We start from the raw sequence: 24,102 nt of genomic DNA, 5'->3' as shown, positions 1-24,102 counted from the left end.
ATGGATATAAGGTTATTCCTGCTATTTGTGGTAATGCTGAGCGTAATGCAACAAGGTCCCGGTGTATACCAGTGCCTTGTATGGTAAGTTAAGCAAGTTTTCTTTATGATGTCAATATCTTGACTAGTTTGGCGGACGCACGATATTCTAAGTAGAATCCAATGCTATCGAGAGCTTACTAAAATAATGCTACATTTATTTAAAGAAACATTTCACCTTTAAAATTCTTTTCCATTCAGCGTTGAGCCCGAGCCCGGATATGTCCAAAGATTTTACCACTATTTCACCGCAACGGAATTCGAGAAAGTTTGTCCAAGGCCTGTCGATATTACAATGGTAAGGATATGATCTTCTTTATCTCTGACGATTTCAGTCTATCTATTGTCTGTAACAATCACTATTTATATTCGGAAAATAGATTTAATGCATGTTTAATTCATTTCAGCGAATTGGCAATGAGATGTTGTGTACTCTTCTCTGTGCCCTTGTAAGCCTGCTGTTAAGGAACGCTCCAGCCATTGGGAGACGTGTCAGAAAGGGATACTCAATCATGATGTCGATGATCCACGAATGGAGGACTCGTAAGTAATATTGTCTGATGAGATTCCGTCCTCTTTTTGTTATATTTACTTTACATCCTATTTCCTCTATCATGATGTACACGTCATGTTCTTGTCTAGGTCCTGCACGCTGTCCTCACTGCGGAACTGTACCCTGTCAGGTCAAACGAAGATCTTTGTGGAAGCCCTCCGGATCTCGGAAGAGGAACAAAGCCAATTTCGCCGCCCGAGCAAAAGCAATGGAATTGTTCAACTATGGACTCGAGTTGTCCATGGTGCTTACAAAAGAGCTTCCCCGAGATGACCTCTACTGGCAGAGGAAATTCTGTCACCAGTTTGAAGAGAAGCACATGGTGCTGTTTCCACTTTGTATCCAGCGCCAGATCAACTATTGGTACCCAGTTCCTCGCTAGGTATGTAGGTAGGGTATTCATCAGGATGAAAAAGGTTGACAGATGTTGATAAGAAGGTAGATTTGTGTCCTACTCTTCCTCTAAAACTATGTTTTAATATTTGCTATCCATTGAGAGAAACGTTTATTTGACGCAGGAAGAAAAGAATAAACGTATCATTGACAGAAATGCGTTCATGTCTATATGACTGCAATTAATCCCGAGAGATGGTGTAAGAGTTAGGAATGTTTATTTATAAGTTATTAGAAGAACATTTATCAGTGATCACAGATACAATATTACAATACATTCAATCCTCAAATACGTCTTATTAAGTAGAGATGCTGCGATATCCTTTTTCCGTCGTTTAGTTGTTTTATATATTGAATGAAAATTTTTGGCTCCGGTTTTAGTTGTTGACGGATTCATTGTTAAAAGTAAACTAACGAACAAAAGGTAGCGTACAGTTTTCCGTTAGATTATATCTACCACTGACAGTGTTGTTGATATTTCAGATTCATTTCCTGTCCTCAGAGAAGGATGTTGAGGGTAGTCGAATGATGGAAGAGGAAGATCTGGCAGTTTTTGTGATGTTCCATTCGGTGTGCCAAGGCACTATTTGTGCCTATTTGAATTTTTGTTTCGGTCAGATGTAACCGAAGCAATCTTGAACTTTAATGTTTTAATCTAAACTTGCCTTTTCTTGGTCAATGTTAAAATTTTGTTGTACACAATGGCCTGTTTAAATGTTTCAGAGAACATTACTCTCCATGATCCCATATGCATCGGGTTTTAATATTTTCAATATGTCCATTGCATTCATATGATATATTATGTAAGAAAGAAATTGTCCACATTCAATTTTATCCTTCAATATTTTCTATATTATATAACTAACGTTGAACAAATTAATCCTATGTGTTGATAGTTTTATATTGAAATTTCAGATAACCTCTACATAAACTTCATAAAGATGTACTTTTCTTTTTAAAGAATCAGCGATAAGAGAAATTAAATACCATGATTATCCATTATGTAGTTGTCGTGTTCAAGTTATATTTTCATATACACGCGCACAAATGTACACATCACAAATGATAACAGAAAATAATCAAGCATAAAGATATGTAACGCCCTGTCACACGTACAATATAAATTAACTCTCAGTATCACATGATGGGACCTATAACATCCACATACAGCTAGTATTCACCTGTCTGATGCTCCAATATTGTGCCATTGGAAACGTAAATTAAGGTTTCGCTTCTTAAACGGATTTTTATACCGATGATAATTTGAAGTACGCCGGGTTTGGCACAAGGGTCTTCTTCTGAAACTTTCAAGCTTTGGAATTCGGGACTCACTACTAAATTGGTTTGAAAATTATATTTATAATTGTAAACAGAGAGCCGTTGTCAACGGCAAAAGTTCAAATTGGTCTGAAGTGAAAGCTGGTGTTCACCAGGGCTCCATTCTTGGGCCTCTTTTGTTCTTAATTCTTATCATTGATATTGCTCAAGATACAAATACAATCACAAAATTATTAGCAGACGACAACTCCTTGTACACCGTCATTGACTCATCAAGAGTCGGTGCCGACATTTTGAATAACGACCTTAGTAAAATCCATGATTGGTCCGAGAAATTGTTGGAAATTTTAACTCTGCTGAAATTGAAACTGTTTTAATAAATAGGAAATATATTACCCCTCTCTAGTCTTACCTTTTCACGAATAATACTGTCATATTCACATTACTGAAGTTGCTTCACACAACATCTTGACCTGTTGTTGTCGTCAGGGAATGGTTACTGGAACGAACATGTTTACATTAAATTGAAGATCTTACCCGAAATTTACATTTTGAGGAAATTTAAATTTACATTAGATCGCAGATGTCTTCAAACTATGTATTTCTTCCTCATTCGGCTTGTGTTAGAGTATGGTGATAGTGTTTGGGACAATCTAATTAAAGCCCTATCAGGCTTAGTGGAAGATCTCCGATTAGAAGCAGTGTGTATAGTTAGTGGTGACACAAGGCTAACTAGCAAAGCAAAATTAAATGTAGAAACAGACTGGTTGCCATTGGAACAAAGACGCTAATATCATAAAAGTACCTGTTTCTGTTTTCAAAAAATGATTCACAGTCTCGCCCCACAATACATACAAGACATCCTTCCTAACGTAACAACCGTATCCACGATCACCATACCCGTGACGGGTCGCCCAAGTCCCTGTCTTTTCTGCCTTCTGAAAGTAAACTTTGGAATTCCTTGTCAGACTTAATTTAAAATGATCCACCGATTCTTAGACTTAAAAATCGTCTCTTTGATCGTTCCCACAAAGTATAACCTTTCTATTATATCGGTAGCAGGATGGATCAAATCCACCACTCTAGATTAAGATAGGAGTGTAGCTCTTTAAGATTCAACTTATATTGTAGAAATCTCCTTGATAGCTCTTAATGTTCGTGAAAGGAAAACGAAGAGACTAATGAACACTATTTGTTACATAGCAGTCTTTCCCGTCAAATGCGTGCACGTGCCTTTGCTGCAATAAATCGCCCAATTCCAACTAAATTGCTCTAATTCTGTGATGAAGAGTTATCAAACGATGAAAATGCGCTATTTTTTTTTTCGTGTACGCAAAATTTTATCCTCGGATCGAAAATTTGAATGAGTGTTCGTTATTTTCTTTCAATACACGCATGTCTAGGTCTTTTATTCACTGTGAACTTTATATATATTGCACTTAGTATATATTTCAGATTTGTATTATGGTATGTCTGAGCGACCCCCTTTCTCCCTCCTCTACTCCTATAGACAATATCCTATGAGCATTACTTTTTTTTCTCTTCTCACATACTATGGTATTTTATGTCCTTGATTTAGATTGCGTTTTCTCTAACTGGAGTTGGATTTACATAAATTGTAAAACTTGTTTCTATATCCAATTTCAATTACGTGCTTGTTGTTACTGCTGATTCAATGTAACGAGAAAATGATATAAAAGTTAATAATAAATACATCTAAAAATAGATATATCAACAAGTGTGCGATCATAATAGTTAAAACTAGTTCAGGTTCGTTAATATGTTATTTGAAAAGAAATGTACACTTCGTTATGCTAAATAAGCTTTGATGATAAGCTTCCATATACAGTGAAACCTCACCTAACGACCACCTCAAAAATACGACCACCCCGCTATTACGAGCACTTTTTTTCAGTCCTGTTTTTTGTATATATATTTATGTGTCCTTGAAAACTTTCGATTATTTAACGAAAAATAAATGACATTTATTTTATCTGTATTATTAGTTCTAATTGTTTGTGTAATCACTCAGAATTACAAATTAGATGTACGTGCTCGTAAAGAGTGGTTTCTGTATGTTAGATTATCCCTTTTATCTTCTTTTAACTGTTTAATTGTAAAACGTGCGCACCGACCATGTTATGGCTAAGAAAACAGTTTACCTATGTACGAGGTGTAATTTGGACCCCCCAAGCAGACACCACCCTTCATCGCCACTCAGCATGCCTTCTCTTTTCTCTCTCTCTCTCGTTGTTGTATATCATCATCCTTGGCAGAACTCCGGGTTTTTGAAGATTGCAAATAGTGTATATGTCCTTTTTCAAATCTTATCTTGTCTCTCTATCTTCCTTCTTTAAGACAGAAAATTCATAAATTATTTTCATTTTTTTCCTGTAATCTTGGAAAATGTCAACTCATCCATTAGCGAAAAAAGCACTTGTCAGATTTTCTGTTAAAATGTCCTTTCGTCAATTAACATGAACTATCAAAAAATAATTTATCATCATACCTCACGTGAGTAACTACTTATCATAAAAGTACAATCGATGTAGACGGCACTACAGAGATGTTCTCCAAGTCTCGTTGTTATTGGATAAAGTTTGAAATTTTACAAATGATTATTTCATTTTCTTTATGAAACATATATATTTATACACCATGTACTAATTTTGGTGTAATCAAATTTTAGCACATTCTCATTTTTTAATTTTTATTTTGCGTTTATTTATTTTTCTTTTTTATTTGTTTGTTTTTTGTCATTTTTATCAAATTATCGAAATTATGAATTTCTTAAACCACGATGTTTCCTATATAAACATAATTTGTGAACTGCAATTTGCGCAATGCTATGTTAACGCAATACTTTCAGCATGAAAAGTGCTAAAATCAATCTACCGCTTCAATATCTACATTGAAGTGGATTGCAAGAACAACAAGATGTGTTTAAGAAACACTTTGCCCCCAGTTGCAACAAATTTCTGAAGTGGGATATTGAAACTGTGCTGTGTAAGACATGTGCTAATGGCATGAACATTTTGTGAAAAACTTTTGTCTTCATTATGGTATCCGGGCCTTTTTCCACTTTCAAATGTAGGGCAATGGTCACAGTCAAGGTCACATGGTGAAAAATTTTGGCACCACGGAAAAGGTCCTGTCACAAGGAACACAAATGCCAAATATGAAAGCAATGGTCATAGTTATTTCAAATGTGGATCAAATTTCATGGCCTTGGTCAAAACTTTTGGTACCACTGAAAAGGTCTTATCACAAGAGACACCTGTCAAATATGAAAGCCCTACCTCTTATAGTGCAATAATTATGGGCAAGGTTAAAGTTGACAACAGACAACACAAAAACAACATGCTGTGTCTTCACTATCTGACCATACATTATTCTATACTATATAACATTCATTGTTCATGGTCCTATATGAGTGTAATATTGCTGCATATTATTTAATCTATCGCTTAAAATGTAGTAAATAATCAAAGCTTGCAACACAATATGAAAAAAACACCACAAAAAAACTTTAAAATGCATCATCAGATTCCAAAGGTTTCAATTTCCAGATACCTCTCATCTCTACAACTTTTGAATTCGTCATAACTAATTGGGGCTAAAATCATGTGTACCTGTGACCACTTACAAGCATTCAAAAGGAAGCATGATAGCATCAATATAAAATTATGCTTTTTATTCTAAATATTCATGGACTATATATGAATTGAGCTACATTTATTTTTCTGCTTGATTTGTCTTGAAACAATCACGTAGAAAACAACTAGGTTTTAATCTTGTTATGACATACTCCTATAAGTCTAGACATTGTTGCTGACAAGACCAGTTTTACTCATAGCACCATGAGAGCAATAAATAGTTACAATTTAATCAACCTATTGTTACATACATCACACCATGTATGCAGGCTATCTTGCCACCAGAGTAGGCAATTCAACACTATAATCATGCACACTCAGACTGCCTATAAAACTGAGACAGAAGGTCATTATCATGACTACGTTTTGTCTTCCGTTAATGTGTTTATTTTCTCTCGTTTCTGTAAAGTACATCATACTGATGAATTAAGCCTAAGTGATGTCTGTTATGGTCAAACTTTTTAAAGCAGATATTGGCTGTTTGTCAGGTTCAAATTAAATATGAATTAAAGTACATTTGTGTCAATATATTGTTGATGAAGTCCCAGTTCATTTGTTGGGCTTATCGCCCCATGAACAACCAGGGTAATTCTGAGGCAGGGTCTCCTTGTAGTAGTTGGAGGCTACCTCACTGAACAAGATACTGAAGGCCCATGACATTCAGAGCAATTAGAGAAAAGAGCCTTGCCCAATTAACAGACCAATCATTTCTTTGCTTCCTGAAAACTACAAACCTTTACGATTAGGGAGCCTCAGACTACATGCTTCTAATCTTCACCTGAGGTTACAAACTGGCAGTGATGTGTCAGTTTATTGATAAACATAGATAGATAAACACCTATAAAAATATAGGTAAGATTTGGTAAAGTGAGGTATCCACTGGTAAAAAACCTCGCAGCAGTCTGATCAAGATATCTCCTTTTTTATTATCTTGCTATCTAAATTACACTGCCTTTTCATTCTATCCACATACAATAGTACATATTGTAGTCCCTATAACCTGGACAGGTCCAAATCATTAACAAAAACACATAACATGACACATGCTGTCAGGTCTCAGTCATTTGAGGATTGTCACAAATAAAACCAATATGTCCTTAAGTCCTACCATAGCCAAACATTTGAACATACACTCTGTACCTTGGTTGAATCGAAACATTTACATTGTTATCATCTCCCATGTCAATGTAGTTGGTTTAATTACAAACAAATTCAAACCAATTCTTAGTCATCGATTCTCATGTCCCTGTTATTTAACAGTACTGACTCATGTTACGGGTGATAATTCACATATCCTATCTTATCTTTAATGACTAATACCAGTATTTATGATACAAAGAACATTATTGATGATACATCATCACACAAGTCATAACAACTTTATTCAAGGAAAATAAGACTAAACAAAAATAACCAATAAATCACATTTTAATATGGAAACATTTCAGCACATTTTAAATATTCCTATCTGTATGTATCAACATTCTTTCATATGATTCACACATACCATCTTTCTTACAACAAAAAATTGTCTCGTTAATTTACATCCTGCCATCCTGTCTAAATGCACATGCTGGTGTCTAATTTCAATTTCACATCCACACAAGCAGTCACAGAAATGTCTATTTTTTATTTACTTGAAACAGATATTTGTTTTATGAATATTGCCTGTACAGCCAACAGATTAGGTTTCACTGATACTGCCTAAGAGTCAAAACAGCAGTGTTTCATGTAAACAAGTTACCAATGTCACAGATAGAATTTTAAAAATTTGGCTCACAAGTGCAGTTTAAAAAATATTTGAAGTATGATGTCAGAATCAGAACAAAATGTTTCAGTTGATATCTCTCTGAAGGAAATGCCTGTAAATCTTGTTTGTCAGAACTTGAGATAGGTTGACACTGTGACTACTCCCTGTGTCATCACTGTGACTACTCCCTGTGTCATCACAGTGACTACTCCCTGTGTCATCACAGTGACTAATCCCTGTGTCATGTCTGTGACTATTTTCTATGTCACCACAGTGACTATTTCCTGTGTCATCACTGTGACTACTCCCTGTGTCATCACACTGACTATTTCCTATGCCATCACTGTGACTGCTTCCTTTGTCATCATTGTTACTGCCAGCTCCTATAATATGGCAATGTTGTAATTTTGGGTTCCATTGTCACTTTGGGACTTAAAAAGTTCCTGGGTTTTTTTTTTGACACTATGTGACTACAGGTTCCTGTGGCATGTACGGTCGCTTACACACGTAGATTCGATGATTAGCTACTGTCACCACATACATAAAACTATCCCAGATCACTGAAATATGAAAACATCAATCTAAGAGAAGTAACTCTTACAGCAAAACTGTCAAACTTATGAATTAGAACATTGTGAACCCTAACATGAAAATTTCATTATCCAAAGTGATAATTTGACACATATCAACTATCTATTATCATATAAATTAGAATTTATTGGTACCAGCTGAAACAATAATATATGAACTATCTAAGTGAAAATTTCATATATTTTTAATAATCAGATGGATTTGTTTATAAAACATGATTGTGCAAGTTCATCATGATTTCAGCATTTAATTTCAACTGTAGAATGTAGACAAATTGATTGGTATGTATAAGTGAACAGGTTCCTAATTTCAGAACATACCTGAAATCCTTTTGAAGACTTCTCGTTTATCTGATGTCACTTGTATCTTGGATGCAGTGTACACAAGCTTTGTCATTTTCTCTGCAATGGACTCTGCATTCTGCAGTTCTCCTCCTGACTGGAAAAAAAATAATCCATGTATATTAAGAATGTACTTCTGTATAAGATAATAACATTTGCAACATCTTTATCATTAAAACTGAAGAGTGTAGACCAGCTATCAGGGTATTTACTTATCATTTTGGGGAAAAAAACATTCTCTCCCAAAAATTGGAGAATTCATTTAATAGTTTTCATATACATGGAAATTTAAGACATTTTTTTTTTCTAAATGAAAATTTTGAAGATTTAATTAATTTTTCATCTGCCAAATACAACTGTCCATACATTTCCAAATTTTACCTGATTCTGAGAGTGTTTGGTTAATGTCAGAGATCAAGAAGAATTTTGTAAAAATTTACAGATGATCTATAATTGTTAGAGAATAATGGAAATAGTCTTTGATTTGGGGAGATTGTTTATTTATTATCAGTCTTATGTAGTAGAGCTAGAAAATGACATAAACTTGTGACAACAAATTAAAACCTGGATAAACTTACACTAAGTACCGCACCATCATCAGTAAGAACAAGATAGCCAAGGGAATCCTGGATCTTGTCTACACCTAAAACGTTTGTCATTATGGTGTTATTCTATCACTCCAATCTACAAAATAATTGAAACATTTCATATTAATACACATATTATATGAAGTAGAAGAGTTACATATACTTGACAGTCGAATAATGGCATTTATACAACTAAATTACTTGATAAGTCTGACACCAAGGACTAGTGTTCAGCTTATGTAACAGTCATATATGTTCATTTGGCAACTAGCAAAGAGGACTGATACATTACTTTTTACTTAAAGAAATTGGCTTATTAAATGGCAATACATTTACTGATATCAACATTTATGAGACAGCTTATTTCGAGGCATCAGTTTCTTGTCTGATAAATAACACTATTCTGCTGTAAATTCCAGAGCATTTCTAAGATATGACAAGTAGAACTAACTTAATGTTCACAAAATCTGTGTTTAGAATAATATTGTAAATATTAAACTTTACATTCACAGGTTAAAATGGTGGGTTTCACTTTAAACAATTTGGATCATATTGGTGTTTTTAACATTTTTGTTAATCCAATAAAAACAGCATAAGCATCAGCTTGTATACATGATTACGACTTTTTCTGGTAGCTCTGTAGGACCCATTCATACTTCATATGATAATATGGCCAAATTCCCTACATATAGGCCTACAGTTCACTGATTAAAAAGTCCTTCCCAAGTGATCAATTTTCTTATTGTCAAAGTCACTGATACGTATTTCCTTGTATTAGCTGGTGACCAACTCGCTGAACAACATAAGGGAGCCCTGTCACATGACATCAAGGGCAACAAGACTAAAGTGTCTTATCAAAGGACGAAAACATGTCAAGTCTGGTCAGTTTCTCGGACCCTTTAACTCACATATAGGGATACCTGCCAATGTCCTTTACACAATTACAAATTATTCAGTTAAGCAGCAGTAATAATCTATCTGCTAAACAACACTCGTACGTTAATAGTTTGAACGCCTACAGTCTATTCAAGACGTTATAACTTTCTCACTACAAGAAAAACAACATCTGCTGTCAACCTCAGCATCCTACCTGTCAGCAGCCATTGGAGTCACATGATTTTGTCTCGTGAAATCACGACCAAATCTCGCAGGTATATTTTTCACATTTGAGTTTCGCTTAATTTAAAGTGTTGTTTTCCATATCAAGCATAAAAGCAATTTGACACAATCATTATGGTATCGATGCACTGGAGAGATATCTCTTATTGTGTTTGATAAGAATAATACCAATACATAATCAATAAACCATGTGACATGTTGCGAGATCTTGAAAATGGCGACTGTTTAGGGGGTAGTACTTCCTGTTGGGCTTTGGAGCTCATAAAATCGATTTCATAGATGTTGATCATGTATTTACATTTTGTAAACATGCAGTCATGATGTGCCGCTCTTGAATTAAGCCATGTCGCAGATAAGCACCAAGAAAGCCCGATGCTTATTTGAACTGCAGACATATCAGGTGAGACATGGTTTCGTTGTCTGTATTCGATGTTGCACAGTACATCTGTCTTCATGATGTTTATTATTAAATTTGTCGGCATGATTGTCATCTATTTGAGTTTTATATCGCTCATTAATACATGTCAATACTGTTATTCCATTATTGGCGTTGTCATAATGAATTCAAATCGATTCAATGCATATGTTTTAACTGTTTACATATATATTCATTTAAGATTTTTTTATAGAAGCAAGTGCAGACCGATCAATATCGAATGAAATATGCATGAATCTATAGGAAAGTGATGTTGTCGACAAGAAAAGAAAAAATGTCGACTGTTCTTTTCAGCGTAGATAATAGCCAGTACACTGTGAACACTCTTTTTTCATTTATTTAACATGTTTTACGTCCACTATTATGACCTTTTGGTCTTTCTGTGGACTAGTTTGTGAATACACTCATTCTATAGCATATATATATGAGATAATCCCTTTTGGGATTTCTCCTTGGGTCTCGTTTATAGGGACGTTTGACAATGTCCTTCGTCGGAATTCCGACGATAGACAATGTCAAACGTCCGATATGAATTAGTTCAAAGGAGAAATCCAAAAAGGGATTAATATATGAGCGTATTAAATACCTGTGATTTAAGCATTGTAAAAAAGGTAAGAAATAAAACCAGAGAAGTAGTTACCTGTCTATGAGGGCAATAAATGATACACAAAACAATAGATAGAAAATACATAGTGTCTGAAAATATAAGCTCTATTTTGGCATTGGCGAAGAAACCACTTTATTCTTTCTGTTCCAATTCCTGACTTGATATCAATGACTTTGAATAAGAAGCAGTAGGCCTATAACATGATGTTCAGTGTGGTGGTCAAAAGCTATTACCAAGAATTCCCCATGTAAAATGATTCTGACTTTTCATGTTGTGATAAATTAAACACTAATATTGCAAAGAAATCCTTCAAAGCTCTGGAATAAATGATGAAAATTTCATCGATGTCAAAAACTATGAAGGGTGATGTTCTTGCGTTACTCTTGTTTGTGACATTTATTTACAAAATGCGACAAATTGTACAAAATCTAATTCAATATTTTGAGAAGTCCAAGACATTGTCACTGTATAAATTAATAATCCCTAATTTTAATTTCCAATCTATTTAAATGTACATGATACATAAGGTCACTTAAATGAAATTATCATGTTTTTATGTATCAAACAGTTTACAGTTTTTATATGTTAACAGCTTTTAATTTCCTTATGTAGCGACGACTTAGACATCTCCGAAGTCTTGCCATTAGGAACCTGGTGTGTCCTAGTTACAATGGGAAAGATGTCCATAAATTGCAGTCCTATTTCACACTTCACCGTGACACAGCAGCCAAAGGTATTATTTGTAGAGCAGACAAGTTATCAAAATTAGTTTCAGGGGTATAAATACTATCAACCAACTTGTATGGTAGATTTCTTCCCGAGGCTTGTAATACACCTTTAGTGTTTATTGGTAAATTATTTCTGAAATATCCGTCTTGCAAATAGAAAATTTTGCCACTTACTTTTGGGGTTACATTACAACGCTTAATAAATATCATCACTTATGTATAATGATTTATCAATCAAATTAAAATTGTAGTGCTTCTGTTAGAAATTTTGCTTTCTGTTACCGCTATAAAATCATATTTGTATTGATCTTATTGATTTATATTGGGTGTTTCCAATATCTCATGCCTGTGTCATCCCATTCTGTTCTTGATTCAACCATAATCTTGAAAGCTTTTCAAAACATTTGGTTCATATCTACTCCATAATATCATAACATCAAATTTTTTCTGATCAGATTTTGGATTGTGTAGCAGTGACTGCAAGGACATTCATGTGTGGTAGACATTTTCTAGTGAATTATAGTAAATTTAATTAGTGAATGGTTGGTTCTTTAGTTTAAAGCAATAATATAAACTCTGACAATATCTTTTCAGCATTCTACACAAGTGAGAAGATAACAGGATCACTTGTAAGTTAACCATACATCATCTTTAATTTATAGATAAAAAATCAGTTGTCAGTTTAAGATTTCAGTTTTGATTTTAATCTGTTGACAGTTTAAGATCTTAATAACATATTTTCCAATTTCAATTTTATCTTTGATTAGTTTAAATTGTCTTTCCTTGAGTTTAGTCGAAAGGTTACATGTGGAAAGTTTACAAAAATGAAATACCTTATGAAATACATTTTATATATATGTATGTATTAATTCGGTTTTGAAAATTTTCATTTAGTTATTGAATTGTTGACTATAAAAGATGCAAGGAACAATTATGTTCAATTTTGATAATTTTTGTGTAAAACAAAACTAAATCCTTATGAGTAGTCGATGAATGTTACTGTTATTTTGATTTCTTTTGTAGAATCCATCTTGGCAAAGTTTTGATATCAGTCGGTATGAAGGGGAAATCAATATAAAATCTCAGTGTATCCTTCTGTCATCAATCTGGGCCTGGGGAGATTTCATTGTTTAACATTTGATTTTAATGTAGGGCAAATGTGCAATAGTACCAAGTATACAAATAAATTAATTTTAACACTTAATTTTTTTTAAAATTTCTGCAAAAAAGCATTATTTTATTGAAATTTGAGTAATATCAAACCATCTTAAGTCTTCTTTTTGTGAATGTTGATATTATCACTGAATATTGAATGATACCTTGACCACTGTCCAGCCTTGGTTGTGCGAGTATGGTTGGCTGTGGATGATGACTGCCGTCTCCTTCTGGACTGGACTGTCCATTTGACAGGCCTGGATTTCTTCGCTGACAAGGTCAGAGTTTAACCACATGTTCTGTTACCATATCCGTAATATTTTTTCTATCGCTGTACAAAATGTACTTATTTTGATGGCTGTCTTCAAACTTATTTAATACATTGTAATTATTGTGTTCAACATACATCACCTGTATACATGAAATAAAACATTTGCAAGATTTCAAGTTTTGGTGATTTGGTGAATTTCTTAAAAAATAATGTTGTGAACAGAAAAAACAATGCATATTTATTTTGTTTTCTTGTGGTCTAGTTTTATTGTCTATTATTGTGAATAAAAATGGATTTAAACATCTTTACCAGCATATTATAGATGCTTTTTTCTATTCTTTAACTTTAGAGTTTTCCTGTGTCACAATGATGAATAGAAATTAAGGGAGATATTTTTTATTTATATCTAGTACAAACAAAATACATATATATGTAGGCAGGAATTAATCACAAGTATTTATACACTTACAGCTCCAGCAAGACATGGTGAAATACTCACCCAACACCATGATTTTTGGAATGTTTGACAAGTTCTTTGTTGCACCTGACATCAATAAAGAAAAGGTAGGTTTTTTCTTTTTGAATTAAATTAACTAATTACTACTTCAGAAACACAGATATTTTGGATAGTCTATGTTTATCTGGATTTCATTTAAACTCCCTTTACTTGTAAAATTTCATATTCAGATATTTAAAAGCTCTCGAACAAAAAGGTTTTGAGAGAACTTTCACCTTCACTTTCACTTGTCTTTGAGATATACATGTATATGTTTTGGCTTAAATTTGATCATTTACCTTTGTAATGCTATTGTATTGCGTGACAAATCCATAAAAATGTTTTGTTTTGTAGGTCAAACCACTGATCAATCTGCCAGTTGAGGCTGGAACAGCCAAGAAATCCTATACATCGGCATCCCTGGAGAGGTGTGAACACTTGTCATGTTTTCTGTGAAGAGGATATGGTTGATATTATAATTAATTTCTATATAAGGAATAAAATGTTTTTGCACATAAGGAAAGATATATTTAACAATCACTCCATTACTATGTGGTATTACTTATTTATCAGTATTTTTATCATTTGTTTTTTAATTTGTCTTTTTCGACCATTTCTAACAAAAATCACTGATAATTTATATATTTAATCTGATATATGCTATACATCAATTTTCACATTTTATATTTGATTTTTTCTAAAGAATCAGTAAAAGTAGTATTGGTTATAAATCAAAATTACCATATTAGTACAAACAAATTTCTAAATGTATATTTCCAGTTTCCATGTTCAATTGTCTTACTGTAACTTTCAGATAGTATAGAAATATATTTATCGAGGTATATATCATACATATTGTGGTATAAGGTCCTTGACAGTGTTGTACAGTGCCAAGTAATCTCTATATACCCTGTAACTGTACTTGAAATAACTGTGATGGCTATGTACAAATGATTTGGACACATCCCTCTGTAATATTCCCTTACATTTCATTGATACAAAATCTGAATTATTCTTCATTTACATTTTAGCTTAGTGACATTTAAAGAAAAACTTAATTATACACAAAAATGTGGTATATATACATGTACTTAAAGATGGGTACATGTTAATAAATTGTTTGTTTTCATAAAGTCGTTTGTTTGTTTCTATTTTCTGACAAATGTTTGGTAAATTTTTTGCTCCTGTTTTTTACAGAATCTATACAGTACTACGTGCTATAAAACAGACACAGGTATCGGTCAGTCGCGTCCACAGCTCCATAGAAGATAAGCTACTCTCCTCACAGGAAAAGTCTCAGAAGGTAAAAAACATATACTTTTTTGTCAAGTTACACCAAGTCAATCAGCCTGAAATATCGTAAGAGATTCTAATACAAATTTTCTTGCTTACTCTCTGATGAAAGGAAGGGAATTGAAGTTATTCTGCTAGAATTTTGTACTTTTGGAAACATCCAATGTTCAGGTGTGTATGTGAACAAAAGTATTCTCTAGATGATAAATCCTAACATACCCAGCTAAGTCTGTCATCTTACGAGTACTTTGTGTCTGTTAAATAGCTATGTGAGCGAGAAGCTACATTACTCAAGGTGAGACAACTCCGCAGTGAGCTGACCTGGCAGACGACATGTCTACAGTCTGACCAGGAAGAATGTGAGAAAGCTAAACACAGATACCAGACATCTAGTACGTAAAGTTTCTACTGTTGGTGTCCAATTTAATGTATTGAAATCAGGATACCATTAGAATAATCAAACACAGACAACAGATACTAGATGCTCCTAATGTAAAAAACAGTTACCTTTTAGCTGGTCATTTTCACCTGTGAAAATGGTCAAATTATATTTTAACAAATGAAAATTTCATGATCTGAATGTAAGAGAACATCTAATACACAAGTGTCTAGATGGTTATTTCACTGATGAAATTATTGCATTCACGTTAAATGTACAACGGAATAGTGAAAATGCCACTGTTGCCACTGGTTGAGGCATAGGATACTGTAAAATCTACTTTTTAAAGATGAAGTACAACACAGATAGATTGTAAATATTTGTTGATAACACAGTTTTGTAGTCTATCTATTCTGCTTCTGTAGGAAAGCAGTTGGATGAAAAATTTGCCTTATTGGAGAAAGAACGAGCTCATCTATCTGACAGGAAAAAACACAATTGTCAAACCAGGTACGATAATTATATAAGAGAGAATGTGCCTTTGACCTTGGTATATAAACGTAGTTGTGTTATAATTTACTTATATATAAATATGTACTTTTCACTGTCTGGATTTAAATACAGAAAAAATGATTGCAAATACAAGAGTTAAGCATGATTGCTTTGTTTAAATCTGTAAGCCACTTTACAAAATATTCAGATTATCACACATCCTATTAAAAGGATCAGCACTTATGTTTAAAAATTATGGGATAGTTTAGAGAGTTGGTAGTCATTTTTATACACTGCCAGAGGTGGTCGTATATTGGCATTATCTTCTCTGTCTGTCCATCCATCCGTACGTCCATTTCCTGTGAACGCAACTCCTCCTAAACTAATCATCAGATTTTCATGATTGCTCAATGTCACTACTGCAATGGGCAGATGTGCATGAATGGGTGATTTTTCGGTTCGTTGACTTTTGTAAGATTTATGCCATTTTTTAACTTTGTATCTGTAGCTTGCTCTTAGTGGAGCTTTGTGAATGCATCTCCTCCTAAACTAATTATCAGATTTTCATAAAACTTGCTCAATGTCACTAATACAATTGTTCGATGTGCATGAAGGGGCGATTTTACGGTGCATTGATTTTTGTAAGATTTATGATACAGACATGTTAAAAGCGACAATTAAAAGGACCAATTTTGATCTTTATATTTTGTGGCAGCATATTGTGTCCACGGCACTCTTTTTGAGTGTGTGATTAGTCTAACAAGTTAAGTCTGTGTCATATATCAAATTAAAACAACTCTCATGATCAAATTTTAATGGCTTAAACCTGGCCTTGTTCTTTTGTGCAGACAGACCTGTCTGTCTTTTTTCCCAGCATCTTAGACATAAATCTAGAAGGACCTGCACATAATAATACAGGACTTGAAAAGGAATAATTTTGATCAACTAGTCCAAGCATAATAAAATGTTAATGAAAGTTTTTAGGAAAATGAATTCTGTGTTATGTTAGGGAGAGTTTGATTAAGGAGAATGCACAGCTGTGGATCAGAAGAAAACAGCTGACTGGCGAGCTGGCCACAAATGTCTACTCAATTACGGAGGTGAGTTGTCTGGGTCTCAGATATTGTTTACAACTTTTATGATATCATCCAGATGGCAGGTTATTCAAATCACATTTTGTCTGTGATCTTTTGTCGGCATATTTAGAATTCTTGTTATTGCTATTTCTCAAGAAGTCTGTAGATTTTTATGAAAACTGATATGCTTATTTGTTGTGTACATTTTGAATGTAGATGGATTTCAAGAGCTAATATTACTGCAAGGTGACAATGTACCACATTTATTTTTGATGTTATTGGAGAGGTTATTATCAAATTGTTCTTTCCTTCAACAACAATGGTTCGAACCTGTGTTTGTCATTCTTCTCTCAGCCAGTAATGAATTCCGACCTGACTTTGGTTTCTAGGGTTACTTCCCTTTGAATGCAATTTATTGTTCCATTTCAGAGTAAGAAATCAGACCAAAAATCAGACATGTTCATTTGTGGTGTCAAGTTACCGAATTCTGAAGAGTTTCTAAGTAAGTTTCTGTGTGATATTAAGTTACCGAATTCTGAAGAGTTTCTAAGTAAGTTTCCGTGTGATATTCGTGTGATATTCGGATAAACTGTTAGATTGTCCGAGGGATTTTTAAACACTATGTGATAGTATGCTCAAGCTTGAAATATTGACTCTTTGACTTTTGTAACATTTTGAATTTTCCAAAATATTTTCTTCAATAAATATATTCAAATGTTATTTTAAGTAGATCTGTACCCTTTTTAATTACTACAACACATATTCAAGTTAATATTCATTAACAACATATAGAAATTGCTATTGTCATATTGACCCAGTTAGCCCGTAACTCTCGGGATTTTAAAAGCATATCCTGGCACTATTAAAGGATGAGCTATGATGAAATATCATTCTGAAATTGATTTTAATTTTTTTTTCTGGTTTAATAACAATTGCTTGAGAATACGATTTTCATTTCTTGCTCTGTCTACAGGTCAGGAAGACATGATGGTGTCTGTTTCCCTTGGTTACGTATGTCACATGGTCATGATGATGTCAGACATTCTTGACATTCCACTGAGGTATCCGATGACCCATAATGGTTCAAGATCAGTCATCCAAGACCATATTCACACCAAGTTATTAGACAAGGATCGGCAGTATGTATTTAAGGCTATATATTTCCTTATTGTGACATTAATCTCCTATCCAAAAGAGTTCCACATATCTGTGTATTACGTTTGCAAATAGGTGGAAGCGTCATATGGTATTAGGTCTACAGCACTTATAGACAATGGTATGCTCCAATTTAGGACTTCTGATGTAGGTTTGAATAATGATAAAAAAATAATTTTGTAAATTGTACCAATTTTTAGGTAGGGAAATATCAAATGGGAGTACTGAAATTAGAAAAAAAAACCCTGTACAAAGAATTTTGAATGGATTTCTTTTTTTGTATAAAACGAAAACTGAACAATGATGAACTATATAAGATATATAAAATTCATACTTGCAAAAAATGTATTGTCACAATGCTTTTTATACTTTCAGATTCCCTTTATTTGCAAAAGGAAAGGAAAAATTCCAGTTTAATTATGGAGTTTTCCTTTTGAATAAAAACATCAGTCAGGTATGATATTCATTTTTAAATATTTTAGATTTAATGTTTGAAAGATTGTTGTTTTTTGACCTGTGGGTTGATAGGCAGTGTTTGGGATGTTGGACACGACCTGTGAGTTGATAGGCAGTGTTTGGGGTGTTGGACACGACCTGTGAGTTGATAGGCAGTGTTTGGGATGTTGGACACGACCTGTGAGGTGAAAGGCAGTGTTTGGGATGTTGGACACGACCTGTGAGGTGATAGGCAGTGTTTGGGATGTTGGACACGACCTGTGAATTGATAGGCAGTGTTTGGGATGTTGGACACGACCTGTGAGGTGATAGGCAGTGTTTGGGATGTTGGACACGACCTGTGAGTTGATAGGCAGTGTTTGGGATGTTGGACACATCATTAGAGGGAAGTTGTGTAAGAGTGAAAGTGTTTTGTATATTTATATGGTGATCTAATCTGAATAGACAGCTCTGATTTTCATGTCTGCCACTACATAGTAGGGATATATTATTTGTTTGTTTTTCCTGTCTTCATCCTTAAGATCTAAATACATCTTAAGGATTACATAGCCAGCTTAATTATTGTACAATGCAAGTACATCATTAGCTTTGGTTTTGCTCTGAGTTTCTCAGACTAAACTATATATTAAACTCCATTTCTGTCAGGTTAGGAGCAGGGAACTTTACGTATATAAATTTATATTAACGAATACAAAGTCAAAAATAGTATTGATATTACTCACTAAATTCTATTTATCATACTGAGTAAGACACATCATAACCTATGTTATAATCCGGTATATTATTGTTCACCTGTTATTTCTATCTACTTTGTTTCTGTCTTTGTATTTGCCCATAATGTGAATACTATTAATAACTTTGTGTTTGTTTTATGGTCTATGTATGTGATGCAATTTATGTCATATTTTTATACGCCCGTCGAAAGACGGACGTATTATGGTATGGCGCTGTCTGTTCGTCCGTCTGGCATCCGTCGTAAACTTTTATTTGTCCGGAGATCTCCTCCTACATTTTTCAGCCGATCTTTATGAAACTTGGTAGGCTTAATCATCATGATATGAAGTTGTGTTTTCCTGAACGGGGTTTTGATTAGACAATTTGAATAAGAGTTATGCCCCTTTGTTTATTTCACTATAGAAATCTTGTCCGGAGATCTCCTACATTTTTCAGCCAATCTTTATGAAAGTTTGTATGCTTAATCACCATGAAATGAAATATAAAAATCTTGTAAGAATATTTCCTCTAACCAATGTTAATTTCATACTGGAACTTAACTTTGCATGTGAATGCATCATGGTGAGACAGCGTGTCCCATGCAAAACGTAGGTCACTGTGACATTGACTTTGACCTCTATCAAAGAAAAGCCTTGTCCTACACCATTTGATACTGAAACGTGGGTGCACCATGGTGAGATGGTGTGTCGTGTACCAAAAGTAGGTCGCTGTGACCTAACCTTTGACTTCCATCAAAGTACACCGGGTGGAGGACTGTAATTCTTGAATTATCTTCTTTGTTCTGAATATTCATGGGCATATTTTGTTCCGCTTTGCGGTACTCTTGTTTTCCTGTTATTTTTTTTTTATATTTTGTTTGTTTTTGTAATAAGCCTTTACTTCCTTCCTCAGGGTAATCAGGACTCTTTATAAAACCTTTGATACCAATTTATCAAACAAATAGGTAGTGAGATGTGATTTCTTAATTTATTAATATACTAATGCATTAATTCCTTGTTTGGCAATAAGTCCACTCAACATACTGTATTTTTAGAAATGCTAGAAGAATGTCCTTAATGCTATGATCCTGTCCTCAAATAAGCCCGCTCCTTGAATTTGATCAGAGACAGGCTCCCTGGGCCTATTGGACGATAGATGGTATCAGTTGGAGTTTAATGTTTGATTGGTGCTTTCACAGACTTTTTCCGTTGTAATTTGCAGCTACGATATTACTGTGGCCTTGGAACTACAGACCTACGACAAACTTTGAGTAACATGAAATCCCTCCTTGAACTGCGGTTAGGTGTCAGGCTGTGAGTATATACCAGGAATGACTGGTTTATTTGAAACTTTTCTATACACCATCGATATTCTATAGAAGCCATGTTACAATACAAAACTGGAACTTCAAACACATCCTTTAATATTATTTCATGTACTCAGATGTCTACAACACATATTTTGATAGAGATCAAATAAAGCGAATGTCCAGAAAAACAATATTAGTGTACACTTTATTCCATGGATTAATGGTATTCAGGAAATCGATGACTACGAAAATTTATGTTTATAATTGTTACAAAATCGATGACTACGAAAATTTATGTTTATAATTGTTACCTACGAAATCTACTAAAATTAAACTCCCACGAAAATAAATGTTTTTACAGTCCATTATTAGTTCCTTTTTCTGTCTCTGAAATTTGAAGATTTCCCTCCTTAGAAAATACATGTATTGTCACCTTGGCTATTTGGAGAAATATCATTTTACTGTATATACTCTTTATATCAAAGTTCAAGGACAGTTACCTATCCTTCTCTATCTTAATCCATGGTGATACTTTTTCTGGACATATTTGTATAGGGTTTTCTCAACTGAATACTTTCATGGATCGCTACAAATTTTTTCCTGTTTACTGGTGTTTGTACATGTTGATCATATCTACTGTGTTCTTCTGTCCCTACCATTTTATGAGAGGGTATATATGGTTACCCAGGTCTGTCTCGTCCGATCCAGAATCAATGTTAAGTCATTCTAACCTCGAATGGTAATACTTTCAATAGAAAAATATCATAGCATCAAGTTCTACACATTTACATATTAATGAGATCAAGGTTACAGGTCACGTTATGTATGGGGGAGTGGGGACATTTTCTAGGTAAACAGTCATTGTATCTCCCTTTGTGAATCTGAGAAAACATATCAGATTATATCTATGGAATAGATGATGTACCTTTTCAGAAAACCATCCACTGTTCAAATTTTAACAAATTTCTAAATATTTCACCACTTTTTGATTTGTAGGTATACACCTGGAATTCGCAAAATCGGTACAGGAAGTGAAGGGAAAGACCGTAGTGTGTATGATTTTGATCGCACAGATACACAGAGCTCTCTAGCTTCTGGAGGGAGATTTAGTCTACCTGATAGTACTGACATGACCACACTGGATGTGACATCTAAAGAAAACAAAAACAACCACTCCCCTGGTGAATGTAACAACAGTTCGCAGAGAGGTGGTTCAGGTAACAATGGTACACACACCGAGAAACATTCAAACGAAGACGTAGAAGACATATTCCGGCCATCAGAGGACCACTTCTTTAAGATTTCTAATCCTGTTTCTGAACAGTTGGATATGTTCAATGACATGAATGTGATTCATGAAGATTTTGGACATTTTGAAATGATTGATGAAAATAATGTTATATCACGTGATCAAGTGACCGAGGATGGATGCGAACGAAAAGATGTTAATAGTGCAATATTGGGAAAAACAAATACTAGTCAGTTAGGGGGAGATAACTATGTATACAGTGTTATTGGTAAAGATGATTTGACATTCAGTAATCAGGGACCAAAAAAGGGGAAACATGTGCTGCATGTTGACAGTGCCAATTTGAGAGTCGGAGTGGGTGGAGACATAACTTTACATAATACTGAAAATATAGACCAGCTCGATGACGAACCTGCTTGTTCTGCAGGGGATGTATGTGATAAAATGAACATTAAAAAGGAAGTAGATTCACTAGAAACAGGAGATAGCACTTGTGTGAGTAATGCATCGGAAACAATCATTGAACACCAAAGAGATGTTCCACCATGCTCCAGTACGCACTCCAAAGACCAATGTGATACAGAACATTCAAAACAGTCCAATTTAGACAGTATTTCAGGTTTTCCTGAAAGTGGTGTTCAAAAATCGTCTGTGCAAACCAGAGAGAGTTCTTCTGACTCAGATTCCTCTGATAACTTCAGGTCGTTTAAGACCTCTGCTTTCAAACATTCCAATGACCTTGTTGTAAATCAAGTTGATAGTGATACTAAGTCGTATGAAAGCTTGAACAGTGGGAGTAGCCCACAGGAAGCTCCCATAGAAAGGGAGGCAACTTGCTCTTGATGCTAGTTGTGTTGTATTTATAACATCTAAGATATTTTATGGATACTGTATGTTGCAAAAATTAAATTTTTGATCATGATAAAGAAGAAAATTAATTCAACTTTAACTGCCACCTGTAAGCTTGTGAACTTGTTTTGTAATGTATTTCAAAATCACCATCATTGATTTTTATCAATTTTAGCTGCCTTCACTCAACTTTACACATTGATTTATTGTGAAGTGGAAAATGGACCTGTTTTAACAGATACCATCTTCAAATGTTCATATGAATATTTTATCTAGAAAGAAAGTTGAAGCATGTAAAATAAACCTTTAGTAATGATAGTCAAGGAAAATATCTTTGGGTTGTTTTGTTTTAAAAGAGTAAATTTTTGCTATTTTTGCCATGGTGAGTGAACTTGTATTCCTACACATACATGTAGGGATAACTTCCCTGATCAGATATGTATATAATTACCATCGTAACCAGTCATGGTTTCTCTTCTTTCAGTCTGACCTCCTTTCCTTTGTTATAATTACTGCTGTATTTCATCTTGGTACTTGAAAATTACCAGTAAATGATGAAAATATTGTAGAAATTGTTGATCGAAAAAAAGATTTGTGGATTGGTTAACTTTACTTAGGGGCTTGGGAGGGGAGGGGCATGCTTCTCAAGAAGCTATGCACTACAAGAACACTTACCCTTAAAATGGGCCGACTGTCCATGCAGTGATAAATGCAGTAAGCAAATTACCAAACAAATCATGATAAATTACCAAACAAATCATTGCCAATTACCAAACAAATCACGATCAATTACAAAACAAATCACGATCAATTACCAAACAAATTGTGATCAATTACAAACAAATCACGATCAATTACCAAACAAATCATGATCAATTACCAAACAAATTGTGATCAATTACAAACAAATCACGATCAATTACCAAACAAATCACGATCAATTACCAAACAAATTGTGATCAATTACAAACAAATTGTGATCAATTACCAAACAAATTGTGATCAATTACCAAACAAATTGTGATCAATTACAAACAAATTGTGATCAATTACCAAACTAATCATACAAATCATAATCAATTACCGAACAAATCATAATCAATTACCAAACAAATCATGATCAATTACCGA

At 33.9% G+C, this 24,102-nt stretch overlaps 3 protein-coding genes across 3 annotated transcripts; 2 read left to right on the top strand and 1 right to left on the bottom strand.

Moving 5' to 3' along the window:
- Window positions 1–973, top strand: LOC132544464 (uncharacterized). The gene is made up of 4 exons (XM_060208061.1): window positions 1–83; window positions 240–336; window positions 446–581; window positions 681–973. Exons 1-4 carry the CDS (start codon window positions 1–3, stop codon window positions 971–973), a joined length of 609 nt encoding a protein of 202 aa, XP_060064044.1.
- Window positions 974–7,330: 6,357 nt separating this feature from the next.
- LOC132544429 (ragulator complex protein LAMTOR4 homolog) lies at window positions 7,331–10,298 on the bottom strand. Its single transcript, XM_060208024.1, has 4 exons — window positions 10,278–10,298; window positions 9,179–9,284; window positions 8,580–8,697; window positions 7,331–8,228 (listed from the first exon to the last, which is right to left on the bottom strand). The coding sequence occupies exons 2-4, from the start codon at window positions 9,257–9,259 to the stop codon at window positions 8,131–8,133; spliced, it is 297 nt and encodes a 98-aa protein (XP_060064007.1). The 5' UTR covers window positions 9,260–9,284; window positions 10,278–10,298; the 3' UTR covers window positions 7,331–8,130.
- A 273-nt stretch (window positions 10,299–10,571) lies between these two features.
- On the top strand, window positions 10,572–23,300 carry LOC132544431 (UV radiation resistance-associated protein-like). The gene is made up of 16 exons (XM_060208027.1): window positions 10,572–10,706; window positions 11,962–12,082; window positions 12,672–12,706; window positions 13,101–13,164; window positions 13,413–13,510; window positions 13,975–14,067; window positions 14,354–14,427; window positions 15,197–15,302; window positions 15,558–15,684; window positions 16,097–16,181; window positions 17,173–17,263; window positions 17,669–17,741; window positions 18,213–18,378; window positions 18,770–18,848; window positions 20,786–20,877; window positions 21,870–23,300. Exons 1-16 carry the CDS (start codon window positions 10,650–10,652, stop codon window positions 22,963–22,965), a joined length of 2,457 nt encoding a protein of 818 aa, XP_060064010.1. The 5' UTR covers window positions 10,572–10,649; the 3' UTR covers window positions 22,966–23,300.
- The last annotated feature ends 802 nt before the right edge of the window (window positions 23,301–24,102 follow it).

This window comes from Ylistrum balloti, unplaced genomic scaffold, assembly GCF_031769215.1.
Source record: "Ylistrum balloti isolate Yb309-2 unplaced genomic scaffold, AGI_CSIRO_Ybal_v1 Utg369798, whole genome shotgun sequence".
Taxonomy (NCBI): Eukaryota; Metazoa; Mollusca; class Bivalvia; order Pectinida; family Pectinidae; genus Ylistrum; species Ylistrum balloti.
The sequence above is the reverse complement of the archived record's forward strand: the minus strand, read 5'-3'. Positions and strand labels throughout refer to the sequence as shown.